This window comes from Falco cherrug, chromosome 10 (genome assembly GCF_023634085.1).
Source record: "Falco cherrug isolate bFalChe1 chromosome 10, bFalChe1.pri, whole genome shotgun sequence".
NCBI classification, from domain to species: Eukaryota; Metazoa; Chordata; class Aves; order Falconiformes; family Falconidae; genus Falco; species Falco cherrug.
Window position 1 is genome coordinate 15,211,445 of NC_073706.1, and position 16,926 is coordinate 15,228,370.

Below are 16,926 nucleotides of genomic sequence, written 5' to 3' on the forward strand. Positions count from 1 at the left end.
CAGAGCCAAAATTTTAACAATTCCCTCGCCAATTCAAAACACTCTTCCAAAGCTTCTGGTGGGTGTTTTGGTTTGGTTTGTTGGGTTTTTGTTTGTTTTTTAAAGGCAGTACAGAAGCCTGAGTCAAAATTCAGAGGCAGCAGCTCTCCTGCCTTGCTGAACAAACTGGCCAAATTACAGTCAGGCAAGTTTTGACTACACCAGAGGAACTGCAGAGAAGCTTCCTTTGCTTTACCACCTGCAGGAGATCAGTCAAGTGAGAGGTCTCTCTGCAATCAGAAGGTAAACACTCCCATTATTTCAATAATATCAGGCAGTAAAAAACTGCCATAAGGGATTAGAACAGACTGTTCCTCTGGCTGTGTTCACGTGCAACCTGTGCTTGACACTTGTGAAGAAACAGCACTAGTTACACAAACCCAGCGCAGCAGTTACAAGAAAGTCACCTACAAGAAAGCTTGTATTTTACAGAAGAAAGGTTTCACAGATTTTTGCACAAACTAGCATAACTGTGGACAGCAAAGCAGCCTGAAAGACAGATCGGCTAACGACAGAGCCTTGAAAGAGCCACCACACAGGCCTGCTCGTGCTCACTCATGACCAGGCACGACAGCCATAGCCTCATCTGAGCCACACAGGCAGCAGCAGCAGCGTGCCCAGCCCAGCACCGCAGCCATCCCCAGGACCAGGTACCCAACACCAGCCAGAGATCCCTGCTGCCTTCCCCAGCTCCCTGCTCCCAGGGACGCACTCACCTCTGTGCCATGCTGGAGCTCAAATTTGTAGAAGAAAGCCCAGGCATCCCCCAGGTCTGAATCTATTTTCACTGTTCGGTGGAACCATTCTCTGGCCTTGGTTATTTTACGCTCACTCCAGAACAGCCTGTTGAGAAAAGCAAAAGTGAGTCAACAGTCTCTTTTTAGAGGAACGTGCCAACCTGCAAGCACTCCCAACTTAGAGGCTCTACAGATATCTCAATTCTTTGCTCTCCCAAGGAGGAAACAGCACAGCTTTTGTGGGCACCTGCTGACTGACCTTCCCCTGGGAAGGAAAGAGATCCAAGAGGACCAAAAAGACCATCCACCACCTCCTCTTCACTCTCCCCTAGTGAAGCAGGTGAACTTGGTGCCAAGAAGACACGGACAACCCTGAGAGGGGAAATATTACTCTCTGAGCCCAATCTCTGCTAACTCAATTGCTTAATTTTGCTGTTGCAGATTTGGTGTCTGAAGAGACAGGATCATATGCCCTCATCTCCTCCTCCTCCCGTTTATTATTTCAAGTTGATTTTAGCCTCTAACAACTAAATAACTTTGAAAAGGTGAAAATGGCATGCAGGTTCCTAGAGCCACAGTTGTGTGCAGACACGCGTTCACATCCACAAAGCACAGTTTAGGGGAGCAGACCTAGCTTGTCAGCTCCACTTTACGAGGAAAGGTGAGCACGTAAGCTTCCACACTCAAATCTCATCCTGGCACCCAGCCTGGCTGCTGCCATTTCATAAAGGTACTCACGAATTCTGAAATCTCTCCCCAGTAATTAACCAGCTGAGTCAATAGACTCTTGGTTTCACTCCTTTGCAGTAAAGAGTTCATTTGAGCTAGTAAGGTCTTTATCAGATCAGACAGCCATCCCTCATAAAGAGCTTAGCCAGTCATAAAATTATACAGCTTATGTGATTGTTTTTAAGCCCTATAATACTCTTGATTGTTCCGTGTTAAATAAACTGTGATTTAAAAGAGCGCGAACAATGATAGCAGAGGCTTAACACCTGCAAGTAGTGGCCATTTTCAGCAACATATTTAACAAAAGTTTTTCACAGATGTGTGACACGATGGTATTACTGTACCTACATGCAAGTCATGATGGGAGGTGGAAGCTGTTTGTGTTGGGATTAGCTGCTAAATTCTCTGAGGCTGCACCAGAAGGGGCCTGGAAGCAGTTCCCATCAAGCAAAAGTTAACATTTTTCTCACTTGCTGCTAATGCTGAACAAGTCAGCTGTCATTATCTGGCAGAACCCAGTGTTGCAGTCACTGGAGTGTATCCTACAGTTTTCTTTGGCTTATAAAAAAAAAAGAGTTGTGAAAGAATTGGGCAACTGTTCAGGCAAAATGCCTCCTGCATTAACCACTTCTGGTATTCACAAAGGAAGAAAAGTAAGTTTGTTCCAATCATGACTGCTGTAGAGCTGTTCGCACATCAGATCAGGAAGGATGTGGTGTAAGTCAATTCTAACAGCAGTTTTTCATCACTGGAAGCCTCACAACTTGATCTAGACAAGACAACAATTCCTAGTAGATTATCTTTGCATTTCAGGGAAGCAAACTACAGTATGAGTGGTAGTCTGCATTCCAGGAAGGGCCACAATTGAAGAAAACTGACATAATAGAAATTCAGGAGGGGAGAAGAACATGACAGCACAGAATCTAGCTCAGGATTAAAAAAAAATCTGATAGAATCTAGGACAGAGAGAAAAGATGAAGAATACACAGCCACATAAAAACTGAAAAATAATCAGCCAAAATTGTCCTTATTTTTACATATACTTAAAACATCCTAAAAATCTTAAATAAGCCTGGTTCACCTGAAAGCACACCAAAAACCCTTTCAAGGGACAGAAAGCCAGCCATTTGAGTGCCAATACCCAGCCCTGGAAAGGAACTCTGTGTGAATGTATTGTCTGTGCTGCAGTCCCAGACCCACCAGAACAGCCTGAGGGCAGGTTGACATCCCCTGCTTTGAATCAAGCGAGATATTTGCACAGTTACTAGGAGACAGCTTGAGAGCTGTTACTTGCTTTGGGGCTTATTAGAGCTGCTGCAGCCAGAATCACATGGTCGTGCTTGAGCGCAGTGTTTCACCATGGATGCAGCCACACAGAGAAATGGGTATTATTACTCCATCAAGCGCAGGAACTCACTTGGCCACAGCCAACAGGACATGTGGGTCATGTTCACACTTCTTGAGAGCGTCCACACTCTTGGTCTTTCGTTGCGGTCGCGCTTCAAGGAAAATTGCTTCTGACCACAGGATTCCTTCATCAAGTCAAGCAGGAAGATTGTTTAGCGTTTTTTCTGAGATTAACCCTCCCCAACACAAGCAGTGCTACTGCCCCCACCCTGGTGGTCACCGGTATCCCAGCCTCATCCCAGATCATTCTTTCTGCATGGATAACTCATTCAGTGCTCTGAATTTTTAGCTACATGCTGGACCTTCAGTTCTGAACGCCTCTGTACCATAACCCTCCTGCAGCTTCAGTGCTCCCCACACTGCTGTGCGCTAACCCACTGCAAGCAATTGAACAAGGGAGGGCAAATCAGCCTTTCAAAAATGAAAGATAACCATTTGTCTGAATGGCAAAACTGCAGTGGCAGAAGTCCCAGAAGATGCAGAGTACACCATCTGGAAGCAGTTTCGAGGGTGCCAGAGAGCACCAGTCTTATTGATGCTGGCTCTCCACACATACGATCAAGGACAACATAGGTCCAGGAAAGCCAGGTTTAATCCCCAGCTCCTTTCACCGCTGAAAGCAAGGAAGGAAATATGCTCAGGGGAGCATGAAATCTTCTGTTTCTCATGTCAGCCAGCCACACCTGCTGATCACTTCAAAGTAAAGCCTGAAAACTCGTGTCTGCCAGGACTCTATCAAAGTGCTCTCACTTCCTATAAACTGCCCCACAGGAATATACACAAGCGTTGATGACTGCAGCGACAGATTGGAGCAGAACTCTCCTCTTCTTGCTCTTTATATATAGGGTCAAACCACATTTTCAGGCCTGCTGAGGACACAACCACCACTACATTTCAGTTTTACTCTTCATGCTGCCTGTCTACATCAGTCATAAGCAAGCAGGAATCAATTCAGCAATCAATGGACTCAAGTCTCTAGTTTACATGACCATAGGTGTCCAATAAGCTAATTTCTGCAGGCTTTTATTCTGGTTTGTAGAGCTTTAAGATAGAGTTGGAAGCGTTTTTATTTAAACAAAAACTGAGATCCTGCTGCCCATTTCCATAGCAACAGGAAGATTCTGTAAAAAAGCCTGTGGTGGCAAACACTCATTAAGCATTAGGTCATTCACAAAACAAAGTAGGACTTGGGTGGTATTGCTTTGTTGACCCACTCACATGGTGAGCAGCTTGCAATGAGTTTATCATGTCATAAAAGTCACTTATTTCCAATTACTTCACAGGGACTTAAAGCAGCCACCAACTGAACACCTTTCAAAACCTACCCTGAAGGCGAGCTAGAAAGGCTTGCCCTGCAGCAGACCACTAAGTTTTGTAGTTATGTGACACCTCTCCAAAGATGTCAACACATTTAAATAATTGTCTTCCTGCAATTCCGTCAAAAAATAGGGAAGCATTATGCACTTTCTCCTCCCATCCCAAGAGGGAAATGTTTCCACTGCTGGTTAGAACCAACTGACCTATCAGCCTATTATAAGATTTATCAGCCTTTTCTTAAATGAGTTTAAATACTCAAAACCCAGGACTACATATTTATGGTACATGATCCCCTAATCACATGACCATAACTGAATTTTGCTGCCAGCACAGGTTATTTAGCACACAGTTAGCAGTGCAACCAGCGTAGGCAAACCAACAAGAAGTCTCCTATAGCCAGCTGTACTCCAGTGAGACAGGGAAATACCCACTCTTTTCCCACTGAACTTCCTAACTACAAACACTCAAGAGTCTTTCTTCAATTTGAAACCTTAGCAGACTTCTACCAGTTTCAGCAAAAAGCCACCTGCATCCAAGATGCTTTCCCAGGAAACCTGGGAATAAACTGCGGACCACAGACCCAATAATATAGCGGGTACTGCAGCAAAATGGAACGAGCACCAACCTGTGACCTCTCTGGTGTGAGACAGCACAAAGCAACTGGGAATATTCACAAAGATCCTCAACAACGTTTGCAGAACAATGACTGACACCTCCCCAAAACTCAGTATTTTAAGACATGGCTAGAAAGGACATCTTGGAAAAAGATAGCGCTTTATCAGCTAGGCAAAACAACCATGTTTAAGATGGAAATGAGATCCAGCTCACCTGAATTGGGGCACTCTTGCAATGCCTTGGCCATCAAAGTATTTGCAATATTCTTTAGCCCAGCTCTGTACTCCAGTCGCACAGACTCCAACCTGTTAAGGAAGAAACTCAGTGATGATATTTATAACAACATACTCACTAGGCAGGAACAAACAGCAGGTCACATGAAGGTCACTAGAAATTGCAAACATCTGCTCATATTCTGAATACCTGTAGGTAACTGACATGTCAATCTTCTCCATCTGAAAATAAACATGACCTTTACTCTGTAATTTTCTATATATATTCTCTTTTATTCTATATCAAAAACAATCTGAGAAGGGACTATAACAGAGATGAAGAATCCTTGGGTTTTCATACTGTGTGCACTACAACTGTCAGTAAAGAAACAAGTCCCCAGCTCCTTAGAGTAGCTACATACTAGCCAGGATCACCAAAGCATTTCTGGTATTCAGAAGAAGTTGTTAGTCTAGAAGAAACTCTAGGATAGGCATGGTCATAAGTTCCAGGTTCGAATGGCTGAAGATGATGTAAAATAGCTGGCCTGAAGAATGCATGGGCTTTGTAGCCCAAATTCAGTTCATCTCCACACAACTCACCAGAGATCTGGATTCTTTGGATTCTTGAGGCGAGACTTTTCCAAGATGGCTCTTGCTCTAGTCAACTGTCCAACTTTCTCCTCCAGCCTGGAGAGCAAAAGCCACAGGGGTATGGAATGGGGGCACTTCTTCAACTGTTTGGGAAAAAAAAAAAAAAAAAAAGGACTATGGTGATACAAGATTTTTATTTTTATTTTTCCAAATCTACGTAACACCTACAGAAGAGAACTTCCCTCCCTGCATCCTCCTGGAGAGCTTAGAAAAAGAGAGACAAAGTTGATTACATTGCTCAAATTTCTGGTTAGTCTTACAGCACAGAACAGTACCAGAGTCAAGTTTCCCCTCTATCCAGAACAGCTGAGTACATCAACTATGACTGAGCTATGCCAGTAGCAAGAGAAAGAATACATCTCCTTTAATAATACACCTAAAATCTGTGTTTCATCTGGAGATGGAAAGCTCTTAGACACACCCAAACTACAGCAACAGAGTGCTCAGGGAACACACTGCCTTTGAAGGCCGGGAAGTCATTAGGATAGGACACTGGCAGAAACCTGCTTCCACATTACCTTCATGGCTGACGACTTTCAGAACCATTCCTACCCAAGGACACCAATTACCATTTAAAAGAGACACGAGTGCTCTGTAGACCATCTCCTTTTACAGTGTGTATCTAAAAGCTCGTTCAGAGGCTTTTCTCTCAAGAGTTCTGCTTTTAGTCTTTACAGGTCTGAGAGGATTATTGTGAAATGCCTTTTTTTTCCTACCAGTGAGGAGTCAAGCATACAGCAAACTCAAGCAAGCAAGAAAGTGAATTTTGCACATAGATACTGGGTAAAAAAAAAAAAAAATCTTATTTCAAGGTCCTAATTTTTTTCGTTTACTTATTGTTTTAACCGATGACAGAGGACAGAAATAATTTCTTCGGTTAGTTTAGGACACAGCCCTCCCCATTTTGATTCGAAGAGAGACATCTCTCCATGCCAGAAGCACAAAGCAAACTTGCAATAACATACAACTTACCCCTTGATTATAAGCCTCCCGTGCTTTCTCTACCAGCTCTTTTTGTTCTTCAATTTGTCCTTTCATCATCCACAGTTTGGGGAAGTCCTCATAGTGCTTCAGGGCTTCCTCACAAAGCTCCTGGGCTGCAGCAATGTTCCCAAGCACCCACTCTAACTTCACAGACTTCATGAAGACCTAAGAACAAACCAGAGCTGTTTAACACTAACAGCCATTGAAAGCCCATCAACACGGTGGGTTCCCACTTTCATACATTAGAATGTTATTGATTAGCTACAGTTTGAAATAAAATTGTAAAAAAAATAATATATAAATACCAGGGTTAAGTAACAGTGGAAACAGATAACAATGAGAAAGGTAAATGCAAATATTAAAGAAGCTGGAACAGCATGATCAACCTATATTTTATCAATTAGCATAGAGTTGACATTTCTATATCATCTGTACAAAGAGCATAGCTTTAAGAGCAGAACCAATTAACAAATTTGAGCCTGTTTCATCAGTACAACCTGACCTCCTTAGATCCAAGCTACCAAGACCACCTGTTCTTACCTATGGCTTCCAGTCGCAGCTGCTGTCCTGCTAATTACAAACCGGTACACACACTTTTCTGCCCCCACATGCCTTTCTTTTGGCTACAGATGGGAATGACAGCTACGAGATATAAATTATAGACTGAAGGTTGTTTCACTACTCTCTGATCCCCATCCTCCCCGTTCCCAAATTCTCCCCCTCCATGACTTCGCCAGGGAGCCACGAAGTCTGAGACCAGAGCTGGAGCCCCAGCTGCCAGCTGGAGAGAAGCTGCCTGACTGACGCAAGATGAAGAGGACAGTTTAAAAGATCTATGATGAAGCACAAATTGGCAGGGGGAGGCAGGGCAGGGAATGGACATGACAGGGGATGGAGACCAAACCAGTTTTTCTTTGGCTTGGACAAGTTAAAAATGGTTCAGTACAAACAGCTGAAAATCAGCAAAGTTTATCATACCAGATGTAACTCTAGAGATAAACACAAAGAGTGTAACTTTAAACAACAAACTCAACCAGAGCTCTCTTTAGCACAGCAACCCTAAGTGAGTCTTCTGCGAAAGTATTTTCTCTCTTTTTTCCAAGACATGCTTTTATGCAACATGAACATTATACAAACAGCTGTAAACTGGGAATTTCCTGACTTTTGCCATTTGTGTCATAAAAACTGAAACCCTTCACTTGATCCTAGCCTTTTTTTTCCCATCATGCCGTGATTTTGTGTCGCAATTTGCTGGAGAAGCGCTGCAGCAAAGCGGCCACATGCCTGCAAAAGGCAATGGCAGGGAGCCATGCGGTCAATCGCTAAGGCCGCAGAACTGAAGGAACTCCTCCTTCCGTCTCAGCTCCCCCGTGGCCAAGCGAGGTCTCAGCCTCTCCACCCTTCACACATCCTTACCCTTGCAGTGGGGGCACTGCTTCGAGCTTTTGCCAGCAGCCTCCTTGCTCTTTCATATTCATTGTTTTCTGACTCGAGCTTCACGGCAGCAAGCCAGATCTCCTCGCTGTTGGGGTTGGCCTGCAAGAACATAAAATGACAGACAAATGTATACAGTGAATCAACAGCAGATTTAATCCTTCGTTTGATCCAGATTAAAATTGAAATCAGAGCTTTGTCAATCCACAGTAGGATTTTTTTTCAGTTCAAGCTCCTCCCCATTTTCTTTGACCTTTGAAGTTTATAGAAATTCTCCAAAACAGATGCGCAACACAAAGATATATGCCAGTTTAGAAGTTGGATGCTTCTCAATTGTTGAAAAGCATTAATGCTTGATCTTCTGAACTTCCAGTTTAAATACCAAAAACATCATAGGGTCTGCCACAATGAGACCCTCATTATATTATCCCTGAGAAAAAAAAAAAAAAAAAAAAAAAAAGCTTGAATTCCCAACTGAGGTCTGTGAAAGCTCCTCCAGTAGAAGTCATTTCAGTGGCAACCATGTCAAGACATCTCCAGGACGGTAACAAAAAGCACCAAGCACCAAGAATTTAGGAAGTAAGTATCTTTCACCTTCCATCTCAGGACCTGCCATTTCTTTTGCTATCACTTAGCTTTCAAGCCTCGTTGCCATTAGAACTGTACCACTCTGCCCATCCTTTCAGCATCCAGCAGCCAAGTCCACTCATTTAGCCGGGGATTAGCTGGTTTGGTCCAAAACTAAGTAATGCAGTAACCCAATTAATTAGGGGTTTTTTTAGTCAGGAGATAGGTGACCCAAGACAAGCGGATTTTGATCCATGACTGCAGTTGGTGGGAGCCCTGGTAGCAAAATTAATGGTCCATGAACTCAGAAACTGGTGTGGTACTACTAAAAGAGTGGGAATACGCTCTTGCTTCCAGCCTGCTGCTATTTTACAGGAGAACATTTTGCCACAGAAGACAACCAAAGAACAGCGGAAGCCCTCATCATTTTGAAAGGCAGCAGGAATCAGGTATTGACAGAAAAAGCCTACTCTGTATTCTTTACCAGTTGTACTTAACACCGTCACACAAGCCTAACATACCCACCTGGAAAGCCAGGGCCAAAATGCTTCTGGCTGCTGGCACATCTCCCGCCAACCACTTTGATTTGGCTCCCATAAGCCAGAGCACTTCTGCTTTGGGACAGTGAGCAACAGCTCTCTGCAAAAGAGCCTCCAAGGATTCCCTGAGACAAGAAAGAGCAAGTTACAATCACCCGAAATAATGCCAAAGACGAGCTCTCACACACCATTTCCACTATCACTCAATGTTATAAATATCGTTGCAAAGTCCAACGTTGTAAACCTTGATAAGTTGTTTCATAACAAGGAAAGGGTGGGGTCTTTTTTCACAAGGGTTCTGAAATCAGCACTCCACAAACGGCTCATTGTTCAGACACCTTTCTTTGATAGCCTCTGCAGAAAGACCCTGTGCACAAACAGCTCATCTGTCTTGGAAAGAGTTGTTCTTCCTAAAAAACCTTAGTAGAAACTGAGACAGGAAGTTTTTCAGAATTGTTAGATGAAGCTGGCTTGATCTTACTGAAATTTTTTTCCTTCTCTGGAAAACACACTTTTCAGGCAGAACAAGGGGATTAAAAGCCAGCCACCACTGGGAAAAACAGGAGAAAAACATCAAAAATGAGACATACTTGTTAAAAAAAAACAAACCAGAAGGGGCTGAATGAGGCAGAACGCAGCATCTGCACTCACTTCCACACTGCAGTCTTGTTGGCTCCAATAAGTACGACTCCACGTGTTTAAGCGGTCTATTGCATTGTTTGCTTTATACTAAACTTTGGACAGAAAGTTTCAGACGTGTAAAGCTTTATGAATAAACTTTAAAAAAAAAAAAAAAAAAAAAGAGGCCTGAGCTGTGACAGTATAACATTAATCTTAATTAAGAATGTGATACACATTCACAGTATATTCAATCAGAAAATGCCAGAGATGCTCAGCCAGCTGCAGCGATGAAGTAGTTCATCTATGAAAAATAAACACGTGCTGTATTTCTCGGTGATTTGTATTCCCAACTTTTTCTAGAAATGTCTTCACAAAGACAACTATCCCTACCTTGCCTACTCACAGCTATTTTTACCAAGTAATCCCTGCTGCCAAAAAACTTTTTATGACTTCATAAAAACAAAAGATGTTCAGACCACAACAATAACGAAGAAGGTCAGACCTGCAAACAATGCCAGCAAGTTTCCACCAGCTGAACTAACTCTGCACGTGCAACACACCGCTTCAGGGGTCATTGGCCTTTTCTTTCAAGGCCATCTAGCTTTCCTCCCTCCCCCATCTCTCACCTGGCAAGAAGGACGAAGCCCTTCACCCAAGGATTATGGAGCACACATACCTTGTTCCATGATTCTTTTCGAAGTATGCTGCTCGCAGCCACACGCTTTTCTTGCTCGGGAAAACTTGCAAGGCATAAGCATAAATTGCTCGGGCACACTCCAGAGCATTATGAGCCACACACTATGGAAAACCAGATCGGAACTAAGTCAGTTTAGAGTTGCATTGAAATCAAGTGCAAGAAAGAACTGCACATGCATAATTCAACACAGAACTCTCAATAATACATGCATTGGGGCATTATATATAACAGAACAGTTGCTATCAGCTTTTTAAAAGGAAGCAGGGAAGAACTTTTCGTGTGTACCTCTATCAGAGCGCAAGTACCACTGGCCTTTCAGTGGGACTGACACACACAGCTTGAAACATCACCAAGGCATTGTAAAGGCTCTCATGTTTGCACTTGGGGTTTTACAGGCAAAACTATAAGCGTCACAGCATATGCCCCCTACTGCTGTAAACCCAATTCAAGGCCAGTGAAGTGGACATTTCTCATGCTGAAATATAATTTAATTTTTAGTGCATGTTCAAACTACTCCCCTAAAGCAAAGAAAGCCTGGTAAAACTTTTACCCACTCCACTGTCCAGTCTTGAATTAACTCCTGAGCTACAATATTTATGCCTTTAAACTTAACTCCCAGTTCCTTTAACCAGACCTCAATCTCTGTTGATGTCACACACATACACAAAGAAAAAAAACACACCAAAACCAGCAAACTATCTATCATAGTAACATTTTGTTTAGTAAAAATTCAAATCTGAAAAAAGGTCTAAAATACAATAACCTCCTGAGAGGCAGATAGGCAAAATGCAAGCAGGTGTTGTGGGAATCACATCCACTTTCGCTGACAAAAAAAAGCATAATTTCCCAGGCTCCAGTTCAATTTCCCCTAATTAAAAAAAAACCAAACCAAAAACAACAAACAACCACCATATAACAAAAGCCATCATCACAGCTGGACATACACTGTCTGCGTCTTCCATCCAGGTATGTTTCCGATCTTCTTCCTCAATCCCAATCCCAATCACAGCTCGCATGATTGCTTGGCATGTGGCCACACTTCCAGCTTTATCACATTCCTCGGCATCCTAGAAACAAGAGTAAAGCTCTGCTCATTTTGACAACTCAGCACATGAAGTTAGATCCTGCAACAGCAACTCCTCATGCACAGAGACACTGCGGGTCACTGCCGCATTGAAAGTATCTTATTACTCAAACATATCTTGACACTAACCAGTGAGCCTACACACACAAGGAAGGTACACAGAATCAATCAGGAGTTGGTTAAGAAACAGAGCATGTTAATTGCATCCACTGAAAAGGAGTAAGTGTGACAATGCATGACCTTTCCAGTGTGAAACATCTCCCCTTACAGCCCTACTGACCTGCCCTGGGCTGGGCCAGACAGAGACCTGGCCAATAAAAAAATGCAGAAGGTGAATAAAAAAAAATGCAGGTGAGAAGAAAGAATTGTAACATTAAAACTACTGACCTCCTTTCAGCTCTGAGTTGATTCTTAAGTCTCGATAAGGGCTAACCAATAACTGAATTGAAATGAATACACCCTCAGCCAGTGCTAAGGGAAAGGTGCAAAGGCGCTCTCACCAGAGCGTATGTGGAAAAGTGGAGTTTTCTAACATACAAAGCTTTCAGAAAGCCAAGCATGTCTTGCTTAAACTTGTTAAAGACCTCTGATCGGATAACAGAAATGGAATAGTTCTCTACTGAAAAGGAATTTGAGAAGACAACGATGCAGAGGCTGTGGTGGGGGGTGGGGTGGGTTTAAACAGAACTTGAAATTAACCTTTGTTTTACTGCTCTAAAGAAAATTATAGTTCTTTGAGATGTTAACAAGAATATCTGTTTAATACAAGTACTTTGTTCATTATCAATACTCTCTTAAGCAGTGTGTCAAGAAGATTTTGCTGCCTTGACCCACTAAGTGATTTTAGAAGTAAACTGGTTTAAAGACTTATGCTTAAACAAAGCACAGTACATATTCAGGAGGGAAAAGGTTCTTGTAACCTCAACATCAAGCCATTTAGATGGTCTTTGAAGTGTCCTACTAAATTCAAGAAACTCAAGCACCACAGCTTTTGAATGTGATCAAACCACTGGAAACCCCTACACATTTCTGCAACTTCTCTAGTACAAAACATCCAAAATATGGTGACCTGGGACGAACCTGCACAGAAGCTGCGTTTTGTAGATGTGAGTGTACAACACAGTTCCACGCGTCAGCTGTGACTACTTTGTACAGCCTCAGGACTACAAGCCAATACAGGGCTAACAGAGCATTTCCTGCCTGCTGCACATGCAGTATTTGTATTGACTTACAACGCTACCTGACAATGACTTCTTAGGCAAACAGATACCTTTTAAGCCAAGAGACACATGCAAAAAATCCTTCACTGAAGGCTTAAAGCCTCTGTCCTACTTAAGGCAGCATGTCTTCATCTTGAAGACAGTTATCTTCAAAGACAAAAGTGAACCAGATATTCCTCAGCTCATGCAAAGTTACCCCAGTGTATCACTTACGGCCTTGACTCTACTCAGCTGTTTAGTTTCACCTCTTGTATCTTCACCAGGATCTCCACTGATAAGCCTAGAGTAAAATTACTCTACCCTAAAATATCTACCATCAGCGGTCTTCAAAACAGAACCTGAAGAGTCCATCAGGGTCTCTAACCAAGATCAAGCAAATACCTGTATCCATTGCTCTCTGTTGATTTCCACACCGTTAGCCCTAAGAGATGTGATGGCTCTGTCAATGATTTTCTCCACCATCTGGGTGTTTCCATTGGCTTCCTCCAGTTTGGCAGCAGTAATCCAGATGTGACGATCTGTTGGAATATTCTCACGGGCTTTGTTAAGGACTTTACGAGCATTCTCGTAGGTCTCCAGTCTTGCCAGCGCAAGCCACAGCTGCAGGGCAACAAAAGATGCATTTCAGATTAGAACAAGGAGATGACAACGCCGCCCTATGGCAGTGTTGCCCCAAAGAGATAAGCAGCTTTATGTTGTTTGCTTCTGCTTGGCAACTGTCCTCAAGTAGTATAAGCAGGCTGCAGAATACCAACAGAGAAATAGAATAGAAATAGCCTACTACTGCCCTTAAAGCTTAACCCTAACCATCTCAAGATATGTCCGTTTGCTGGGCTCCTGCACTCACATTTTTCTGTTCACATCGCTTTTCAAACAGCTGAATAGAACACTCTGGCTCAGTGTTTTAGAAACGAGCAACTTTGGTTTAGATTCCCCAGGCTGTATCTGTGCTTGTTTTCACAATCATTGAGGCGCTAAACAGAACACGAACATGGCTAAGTGGCTACAACTGGCACAGCAGCACACCGGCATCACTAATGTAACAATTACACAGGAAAATGAGGCATATAATGACAACCAGATAATTAACTCTGGAGAAAAAAGGGCAGTCCACTACCCATCACACCCTTCTCACTGTGGCATAAAGTGTGTGGTACAACTCACACTGCACTCACCCGGCCTTTTGTCTTCAAAGCTCTACTGCCAACCTAAAGTGGTGTGTGGGGGGTTGCTTTATTTTACTTTTTGAAAACTTACTTCAACGCTTGTCGGACAGCACTCCACAGCCCGACTCAGCATGATCCTGGCATCCTCAGGTTCTTCTAACTCCACAGCTGCTTTCCACAAACGCACTGAATTTGGAACATGCTCAAGAGCTAGAGAGGCAAAACAATTATGTCAGTCATGACAAAGCAGTTTTCCAAAGAGAGCTGGATTTTTTAAAGAGGACGTAGTAAAGGTTTTGTCCTGCTACAGATGAAATTTCTTGAAAGAGAGAAGGGAGGGAACTATACTTATTATCCCTTCCCTCAACAAGAGAACTTAAAATCAGAAAATAAAAAACCTACTTAATCAAAAACAGGTTTGGAGAGCCAAGAGCTTTTTCCCTGTACAAGCTGTAATTGCATCCTCTTCAGTAAAACACCTAGCTGAACAAAGCCTCCAGTCTCAACAAATAAGCACAAGTAGGATCTTCAAATTGGATAGCCTAATCACACTGGGTCTCCCTTTATAAAAAAGGAGCATCTTCAACACTAATTAATACCACAACCTTGCCCCTTAGATGTTGAAACTCTCCCTTCACAATTGAGTTTTCCCATAGGCATCTCCTGACAGCTTAACAGACAGCTTCCCAAAAAGTTATTGGCCCGCTATGCAAAAATAAAACAGAACGATGCACAAAAGCTTAAAGGCATCACTGACACTAGCACCCTAAGCCACTGAACCCAAAGTGTTTTTTCAGCAATCCACCATGGGCTCCACCCAATTAAGAGTCTAATTAAGCATCCTTAATCTTGTCCAAGAGTTAGCTGCTCCTGATAGAAACTGTATCCTCTGCAGACTGTCCTCCATGTGCTGTCTGAAACGTTAACATCTCAACAACTTTTCTCAGCCTGTCTCCTCATAACCTCCTATCTTGAAGATACATTGAGAAACTAAGGGAGGTTTCTTACTCTTTTGTCACTAAACTTACGCCACAGATGACTAGCATTAGCTGCACTGCAGTGTTAGTTTCACTGTTTCCATGGTGATTGTACACAAACGCACTATACTGAGAGAGGACTGAGCACATCCTTTGCCAATAAAGCAAGCATAATTGCAGGACCACAGAAACGGGTGGGAAGAGGGATCTAAATCTATTCAGAAACTTAGCTAGGCTGCTAGGCACAGCTGATCCTTTCAAAGGCAGAGGCACACCGCTGAGCCTCAACTTCAGAGCACATCCCAGTTCTACAGAAACACACACATTTACAGTGTGCACTGAGGATTCAGGCATTAACCGTTTCCCCTGGAGTCTGCAGCAGCAGATCTTTCTGAAGAATTTAAGTGAACAGCATCAGCCTGCAAGAGCTGAAAGTGTCACTCAGCAGGGCAGACCCTGTTTTCATAGATAAAGCATTCCGTTTTTACACCTCAAGATGTATTTTAAACACAGCTTACTGGCTCTCCAGTCAGAGAGGTTTTCAAAACTCCACAGGTTCTGCAGGACGTTAGGAATGCACACAGCCAAGAGATGAGAGACATTCTGAAAGACCACACTTCAGTGACATTACTTGACAGTCAGTCTTTTTTAATTTAGGAGAAATAATGGGTTAAACTGCCACTTATCTTAAGACTGGATGTACAAACAGCTTCAAGCACAGCATTACTAATGTTCCCCACATAGCAGAGGAGCACAGTGAAGCTATTAACAGGCAGAAATTGCAAAGAAAACCATAAATCACGTTCCATTCCACTAACAGCTTTGTATCAGAGGTAGGTGGCTCTAAAAACTGAAGCAAGATGTTCTTCTCTTCACAAACACCATGTTTAAAGCAAAACTCGGTACTTAATGTATAAGTCACCGCTTTCACACAAGATGCTCTCCTGCCTGAGCTGGACTCAGAAATCTATTTCTGCTCATGTGAAAATGTTTTTCTGTTCAGCATCTATTATTGTTCTTGAGAAGGACAAACAGTGTCACAGGAGCCACACTTCACATCATGCTGCACTGCTTAGCCAATACACATTAAAACAACTACTGAATAGTTAATGTCTGAACTTCTACAGCTTCAAACCCAGGAACCTTTTTAAGTGCCTTTCATCCATATGCAGTAAGAGGTCATTTCACCAGAGATGTGCAATTTTACACGCAATAGTAAGAGGCAGAAGGCAATTGACTTCCTTTGAAGCCAAGCCATTCAATACTGTAGACTGCTTCACAATGATTTAGTAAACATATTAAATCCAGACCCTTTTCACTGTCTAGCTTAAAGTCAGGACACATAATTGGTAGAATTCAAAAGTCATGAAACATCTAATCTCTACCGATACAGGCACAGTAAATTCAAGTAATAAAAGAATTAATACTATAAACAAGTGAGGAAGAACTGGGTTCAGAACAACACAACAAACTGCTGTAAGAGATCGTTTGGAAAAAGACAGTAATTCCACAAAAGAGGAAAATCTCCAAGTCCAACACAACAGAGGGTGCAAGGATTTAGATGAGCAACACAGAAAATAGCTGTTTGTTAAGAACACAGAACTCGCTACACTAAAGCAAACCCCAATGCCCACCAGGCTCAATGATATGAGAACCCCAAGGTCTCTAAAGCTCCTCCATCAGGCATCACTGTGCTCTCTAACGGGTTACAGACAAGCTGGAACTCAAAGTCCAGTATCTTTGCCAAAATGTATCACAAGCTGACAGTTAAAACACCCTTCTCTCCTTAGAGCATAATTTTTTAATTGCTTTCATCTACCTATCTAACTTCGATCGAGTTGGAATTGGTTTTGGTAAGTGAAAGGTCATTTTGCAATGACTCGGTAACAGCAGCTTTCTGCCAAAGGATGTTTTAAAACACTTCAACAGC

The 16,926-nt window shown here is 42.7% G+C and overlaps 1 protein-coding gene across 1 annotated transcript in view; it reads right to left on the minus strand.

Annotated features, from left to right (window-relative positions):
- Positions 1-16,926, minus strand: part of PRPF6 (pre-mRNA processing factor 6) — a 28,027-nt gene that overhangs the window by 2,810 nt on the left and 8,291 nt on the right. Inside the window, exons 10-20 of the mRNA XM_055722467.1 lie at positions 14,111-14,229; positions 13,235-13,453; positions 11,494-11,616; positions 10,529-10,650; positions 9,218-9,356; positions 8,108-8,227; positions 6,680-6,856; positions 5,657-5,790; positions 5,058-5,149; positions 2,923-3,037; positions 756-882 (exon numbers count right to left, since the gene is read on the minus strand). Of these exons, the coding sequence (XP_055578442.1) occupies positions 756-882; positions 2,923-3,037; positions 5,058-5,149; positions 5,657-5,790; positions 6,680-6,856; positions 8,108-8,227; positions 9,218-9,356; positions 10,529-10,650; positions 11,494-11,616; positions 13,235-13,453; positions 14,111-14,229 (1,487 nt within the window). The remainder of the gene's footprint in view (positions 1-755; positions 883-2,922; positions 3,038-5,057; positions 5,150-5,656; positions 5,791-6,679; positions 6,857-8,107; positions 8,228-9,217; positions 9,357-10,528; positions 10,651-11,493; positions 11,617-13,234; positions 13,454-14,110; positions 14,230-16,926) is intronic.